At 38.6% G+C, this 7,627-nt stretch overlaps 1 protein-coding gene across 10 annotated transcripts in view; it reads left to right on the forward strand.

The window, feature by feature from the left end:
• The window catches only part of LOC117399251 (tetratricopeptide repeat protein 39C), a 35,759-nt gene that overhangs the window by 20,982 nt on the left and 7,150 nt on the right, over positions 1 to 7,627 (forward strand). For all 10 annotated transcript variants that reach the window (XR_009328411.1, XR_009328412.1, XM_059022079.1 and 7 more), the window contains 4 exons: positions 684 to 852; positions 1,267 to 1,360; positions 2,028 to 2,135; positions 6,585 to 6,694. Coding sequence is in view for 8 of the 10 variants with exons in the window: in XM_059022079.1 (XP_058878062.1) it covers positions 684 to 852; positions 1,267 to 1,360; positions 2,028 to 2,135; positions 6,585 to 6,694 (481 nt within the window). In the remaining 2 variants the exon portion in view is untranslated. The remainder of the gene's footprint in view (positions 1 to 683; positions 853 to 1,266; positions 1,361 to 2,027; positions 2,136 to 6,584; positions 6,695 to 7,627) is intronic.

The following is a 7,627-nucleotide window of genomic DNA, read 5'->3' on the forward strand; positions in this document are numbered from 1 at the left end:
AAGGTCCTTCTTCAGCACAAGGGATTGAGTGTCAGAATCTGCGGATGAGTGGAGTTGTCTGTGAACATGTATGTTGGTTACATTTTTACATGTAAATACTGTGGCAGTAGGTCTACTTTTTCATGATAGCGATAGCTTTTTTGAATTTATAGATGTGATGGGGGATATCTGTTACTGAGAGATAGATTACACTTTTGTACCACACTGGTGATGCAGATCTTTTTCACGTATCCAATTTACTTCATGTTTCAAACTATTCCGTAACAAACCGGTTGGGAAGATAGTGGTTCCATGTTTAACACTGACCCACAAATTAAAGCTTCACGTGTTTAGATGAAATAATAAATATATGAACAGGTTCCCTTATTTAACAGAAATGTTTGCCTGTGTTTTTTTCTGTTGTTTAGGAAAATTATTTGAAGATGCTTAAAATAAATGAAAGGCAATATAATAATAAATTTCTGAGAAGTGGACACGATTTTCACTGTGCTGTAATAAGGAAATGAAAGTTCTACTAGGGTTGTACAGTAAAAATGTACTGGTTCACTGTCACATTGTTTTAACCAATGGACATATCAATCATACAGCTCATTTTCATCCATTAGTGATGCCAGAAGTTTAAAGACCCAAGCTTTAAATGAGCCCAGTCTCCAAGTGCCACTTTTTCTACTGTGTCTCATCAGGTTAGCGTTACTCTGGTATCACACAGTGGTCCGGCCATTTTTCGCCCTGGACGGGACTGACACTCAGGCAGGATTGGCAGAAGCAAAGGAGATCCTCCAGAAGAAAGAAACTGTGTATCCTAACTCCTCACTCTTCATGTTCTTCAAAGGAAGGGTCCAAAGATTAGAGGTATGGATTGCTTATAGTTTGACAACATTTCATGTTATTGATTGCCTGTTTCTTCAGCAAATAAGGGTCTGTACAGTGTACAGTATTATTTTAAATGACATAGATAGATTTGTATGGCTCACTTGCTGTTCCAGGAACCCTTGATAATGCCCCTTGAAGTCACTATGAAGCTTTCCCACTATTATCTCACAGCTTCTATAGGTCTAGTGGAGCACATGGTATGTCAGATGACAACATGAATTGGCTTACATTGCAGACAAGGGGATTTTACATTCTCAAATGTTTGACCTGTCAATATATCAAGTTTTTTAGATAAATATTCCACTGATAAAGTCTACACTGTAAATGTATTTTATCTAATGAAGTGTACAACAAAATAGTTATGAACCTGATTTTCTTTTTTTTCTTTCCTAGTGCCAGATTAACAGTGCCTTGATTTCTTTTCATGATGCATTGGAACTAGCAGCGGATCAAAGAGAAATTCAACATGTGTGTCTCTATGAAATAGGTAAAGGCCTGTTTTTATTGAAAAAGTTTATTCCTGTACACACAGTATAGCTTCTAAAGTAAATGCCTTTTGATGTTAGATTTCTTGTTTGGAAGATACTGGCTCAGACAGCATTTGCAGGTCTGGATTTTTGGGTAACTTTGTTATTTCCAACTGAATTTGAAATTGTCCTATCAACTCTCGCAACACAAACAGGACCCATCAAAATGGAAATAGGGGAGCAATTTGAAATGTCATCAAACTCATGAATGAGGAACAGGAACTAGAAAATAGTTCACCTCTGAAAAGCAGATGTTATAATCACAGTGAAGCAGAGCAACTAGACCAAGAAACGTCTTTATACATAATTTGGGCCTGTGTGAGCAAATCTATCACTTACCGCCACTGCAATCAATAGCAACAAACTGACGTACCGACAGGAAGGAAAAAAAAAATACATAAAAGCAACTTGGTAGAAGTGTTGCATAAGTCTAATATGCCGTCCGTGGCCCAACTGAACAAAATCAGATTTAAGTTTACTTGATAACTGGACTTCTTCGAAGAGGGTAACTCGTACAATAAATGTGATATTTTCAGTTGGGCCGTGGCATATCCTTTACGTATGTTCTGGACCTCACTTATGTTGCCCTGCAGTGCTAGGTGCTGATATTTTATGTTTTCGTTTTAGGTTGGTGCAGTATGATTGAGATGAGCTTCAAAGATGCATATGAGTCCTTTGAACGACTTAAAAATGAGTCAAGATGGTCTCAGTGCTATTACGCTTATCTGACAGCAGGTTTGTCTATTGCACAAGCAAATAAGCAGTTGCTTTCTTTAGTTTTATGAATGGGTTTTGTTTTAGAAGTTAATCAAATGTTAATTTAGTATTAGGGATGGGAATAGTTTTCTATTTGAATACATTTCGAGTATTCGATTACCCGAACTGTAGACCCTGCTCTTACTCTCCCAAGAATAATAGGCCGATATGTATGTTTAGTACAAGCAGACAGCATAACAGTGTAAGCCGGTAAACTTTAAATACTTTGTTTGGCACAGGTTCTTCCTTTTGCTTACTGAATTAAAATATAGACCTCAATGAAACTTGTACCAAGACGCAGTTGAGCAGCAACATCACAGAACATATCTCGCAATTAAAGCTACAGTAGCTCAACGATGCGCAGTACAAAACAGAGTACAAAATAATCATTTTTTTTGCTGTATTCAGAATAAAATAACACTTATAATATAGCAACCTAAATATTCTTAATCTGTATAATTCTAACAAATAACATTCATAACATAATCTGAACAGTGCAAATATTGTAACCTGGCCAAAACAATAGCAAATGCATTCCAACATTACAATAGTTTAACATTACTACCAATTACAACTAGCCATATGATTTAAGTAATGACATCAGATTCATTCAAGCGACTTTGTTTATTCTGTAATGTGTAAATAAGGAATATAGCTGGTTTTACTTGTAGTGGTCAGTGCAAATGTTGACCTTACTCCATCCATTCACAGAAAGTCAGATGTTTTACATTGAACTGCAGTCCAGCATTAAATAACTCCTTTCCAAGTATCTTGCTTTTTCTTATAAGTCATTGTGTTGTTCTGCTTAGCAGTTGATATTTCCCGTATCACAAGACTTTTTTCGTGTACTCGAATATGTAATCTGCTATTCTAAAAGTTTTTTTTTTATTTTATTTTAATGTAAATTGACTACACTGACCCATCCCTATTTAGTATGTATTTTGGCTTATAGTCGGAGCTGTTCTTAACTGGGGGCTGACTGTACTGTGTAATCAAAAGCCATAGTAAGTTTATTAGGAAGGAATGCAGACTGTTAAAAGCAACACACAGTGGGACCTACAGTGCCATGAAATAGTATTTGCCCCCTGTCTGATTTTCTGCATATTTTTGACACTGAATGTTTTCAGATCTTCAACCAAAACCTAATATTAGATAAAAGGGACCCCTGAGTGAACAAATATAACAAAAATGTGATACTTATTTCATTTATTTATTAAAGAAAGTTATGCAACACCCAGTGCCCCCAATGTGAAAAAGTAATCACCCCCTTAGACTCGATAACTGGTTACGCCACCTTTAGCAGCAATAACTGCAACCAAATGCTTCCTGTAGTTATTGGTTAGTCTCTCACAGCGCCGTGAAGGAATTTTGGCCCACTCCTCCATGCAGAACTGCTTTAACTCAGTGACATTTGTGGGTTTTCGAGCATGAACTGCTCGTTTCAGGTCCTGCCACAACATCTCAATGGGGTTTAGGTCTGGACTTTGACTAGGCCATTCCAAAACATAAAATTTCTTGTTCTTCAGCCATTCTGATGTAGACTTGCTTGTGTGTTTCGCATCATTGTCTTGCTGCATGACCCAGCTGCGCTTCAGCTTCAGCTAACGGACGGATGGCCTGACATTCTCTTGTAGAATTCTCTGATACAGAGCAGAATTTATGGTTCCTTCAATGATGGCAAGGCATCCAGGTCCAGATGCAGCAAAGCATCCCCAAACCATGACACTACCACCACCATGCTTGACCGTTGGTATAAGGTTCTTACTGTGGAATGCAGTGTTTGGTTTTCGCCAGACATAACAGGGCCCATGTCGGCCAAAAAGTTCAACTTTTGACTCATCTGCCCATAGAACATTGTTCCAGAACTCTTGAGGATCATCCAGGTGCTTTTGGCAAACTTGAGACGAGCATTCATGTTCTTCTTAATAAGCAATTGTTTCCGCCTTGCTACTCTGCCATGAATCCCATTTTCGCCCATTGTCTTTCTGATGGTGGAGTCATGAACACTGACCTTAGCCAAGGCGAGAGAGGCCTGCAGATCCCTTGTGACTTCCTGAACGATTTTACGTCTTGCTCTTTGAGAGATTTTGGCAGGACGGCCACTCCTGGGAAGATTCACTACTGTCCCAAACTTTCTCCTTTTGGACAATATGGCTCAGACTGTGGTTCGGTGGCACCCCAGAGCCTTAGAAATGGCTTTGTAACCCTTTTCAGACTGATAGGCATCAACAACTTTTTTCCGGAGGTCTTCAGGAATTTCTTTTGTTCGTGGCATGATGTGCCTCTAGAACCTTTGTGCTGACAACTTCACTCTGATGGTAAGGGCCAAAGTTAGATTTATATTGGGCAGGGCTGGCCCAAATCAGGCCTGGTTGTTAACCAAAGTACTCAAACAGCTGACCCTAATTATCCCTTTAATTGGGTTGAGTTAACAGGGGGGGGGGGGGCAATAACTTTCACACCTGAAGATTGCATGTTTGATTACCTTGCACACCAGACAAATGAAAGCAGCACCAAACTTTGGTGTCATTTTTTCTCAGACTCCCTCTATATACTACTACAACCCACAAAAAAATCTGACCAAATACAATGTAAAAAATATGCAAAAATGCAGAAAATCAGACAGGGGGCAAATACTTTTTCACAGCACTGTATTTACAAAGCTTTACAGTTATTTATATATTTAGATTGATTACATACACACACACACATATACAGTGCCTTGCGAAAGTATTCGGCCCCCTTGAACTTTGCGACCTTTTGCCACATTTCAGGCTTCAAACATAAAGATATGAAACTGTAATTTTTTGTGAAGAATCAACAACAAGTGGGACACAATCATGAAGTGGAACGAAATTTATTGGATATTTCAAACTTTTTTAACAAATAAAAAACTGAAAAATTGGGCGTGCAAAATTATTCAGCCCATTTACTTTCAGTGCAGCAAATTCTCTCCAGAAGTTCAGTGAGGATCTCTGAATGATCCAATGTTGACCTAAATGACTAATGATGATAAATAGAATCCACCTGTGTGTAATCAAGTCTCCGTATAAATGCACCTGCACTGTGATAGTCTCAGAGGTCCGTTTAAAGCGCAGAGAGCATCATGAAGAACAAGGAACACACCAGGCAGGTCCGAGATACTGTTGTGGAGAAGTTTAAAGCCGGATTTGGATACAAAAAGATTTCCCAAGCTTTAAACATCCCAAGGAGCACTGTGCAAGCGATAATATTGAAATGGAAGGAGTATCAGACCACTGCAAATCTACCAAGACCTGGCCGTCCCTCTAAACTTTCAGCTCATAGAAGGAGAAGACTGATCAGAGATGCAGCCAAGAGGCCCATGATCACTCTGGATGAACTGCAGAGATCTACAGCTGAGGTGGGAGACTCTGTCCATAGGACAACAATCAGTCGTATACTGCACAAATCTGGCCTTTATGGAAGAGTGGCAAGAAGAAAGCCATTTCTTAAAGATATCCATAAAAAGTGTTGTTTACAGTTTGCCACAAGCCACCTGGGAGACACACCAAACATGTGGAAGAAGGTGCTCTGGTCAGATGAAACCAAAATCGAACTTTTTGGCAACAATGCAAAACGTTATGTTTGGCGTAAAAGCAACACAGCTCATCACCCTGAACACACCATCCCCACTGTCAAACATGGTGGTGGCAGCATCATGGTTTGGGCCTGCTTTTCTTCAGCAGGGACAGGGAAGATGGTTAAAATTGATGGGAAGATGGATGGAGCCAAATACAGGACCATTCTGGAAGAAAACCTGATGGAGTCTGCAAAAGACCTGAGACTGGGACGGAGATTTGTCTTCCAACAAGACAATGATCCAAAACATAAAGCAAAATCTACAATGGAATGGTTCACAAATAAACATATCCAGGTGTTAGAATGGCCAAGTCAAAGTCCAGACCTGAATCCAATCGAGAATCTGTGGAAAGAACTGAAAACTGCTGTTCACAAATGCTCTCCATCCAACCTCACTGAGCGCGAGCTGTTTTGCAAGGAGGAATGGGCAAAAATTTCAGTCTCTCGATGTGCAAAACTGATAGAGACATACCCCAAGCGACTTACAGCTGTAATCGCAGCAAAAGGTGGCGCTACAAAGTATTAACTTAAGGGGGCTGAATAATTTTGCACGCCCAATTTTTCAGTTTTTTATTTGTTAAAAAAGTTTGAAATATCCAATAAATTTCGTTCCACTTCATGATTGTGTCCCACTTGTTGTTGATTCTTCACAAAAAATTACAGTTTCATATCTTTATGTTTGAAGCCTGAAATGTGGCAAAAGGTCGCAAAGTTCAAGGGGGCCGAATACTTTCGCAAGGCAGTGTATTACATAATACTGTTTTAGACATTTGATACCTTCTTGATACATCCAGCAATACCTAAATGTGTTTGGCTTGTTCTTTTCAGTGTGCCAGGGAGCTTCAGGTGATGTGGAAGGCGCAGAGAGTGTTTTTAAAGAGGTTCAGAAGCTCTTCAAAAAAAAGAAAAATCAAATTGAACAATTCTCATTGAAACGGGTAGGAAATTACACTTCTATAGAAAATGATCTGTTACCAGATGCGTTGTAAGCCAATTTGATAGAAATTCAGTTTATCTGCATTTATCAACAGATGTACAGTAGATGCCGGTTATTAGCAACCCTGATAAAGACAACTTTCGGTTATTAACAACATTTTCCCAGGAACCAATCCCATCCCATAGACTTTAATATTAATGGAATTCTGATATTAGCAACTGCACGCCGCTTATTGACAACTTCATTACTAGTTGCCAGTGCTACAGCTTCATGCAGCTTTTATAACACACTGACTCAAGTATTTCTGTATTTATGGCGGACGGAGGCAGAATCGTGGCTTTGAAACTGGCTATAAAGTGGCACGCAAAGTTGAGACGGATTTACAGCGGCAGGTGGTACATTGCAAAAAGCAGACAACGTTGGACAATTTCTTATTTTAAAATTGTGATCTTTTACAATTGATTGTAAGTACAGCACATATTTTTTATGTTTGCTTTACTCACTGTAAGGACACTTGTAGTACATCGTTGTGTTGTACTATTTAAAGCCTACTCCCTTTTTTTGTTTTACACACACGAAGTAAACAGTTCTATGTTTTGGTATTTTGTGTTTCATGTTCATTTTTTAACACCAACATTTAAAACACATGTATTTCAGTGCCATATTTGTACAACTGCAGTATATATGGTTCCATATAAATACGTTTGAAAATGGGAGCTTTTTGCTTATTGGCAACTTTTCGGTTAATGACAATTTTTTGCTGGGAACTGAGAGGTTAATAAGCGGCACCTACTGTATTTCTCTTATATTGTACATGTTATATTTATTGATCTTTTTTTTTCTTTAAATGTAAAGCCTCTTCTAATCCATAAAATTCACAGAAACTGCACAATTGTTATATATAGTTCAAAAAGAACTTGGTTATCCCTTTGTT

Source organism: Acipenser ruthenus, chromosome 4 (genome assembly GCF_902713425.1).
Source record: "Acipenser ruthenus chromosome 4, fAciRut3.2 maternal haplotype, whole genome shotgun sequence".
Classification (NCBI taxonomy): Eukaryota; Metazoa; Chordata; class Actinopteri; order Acipenseriformes; family Acipenseridae; genus Acipenser; species Acipenser ruthenus.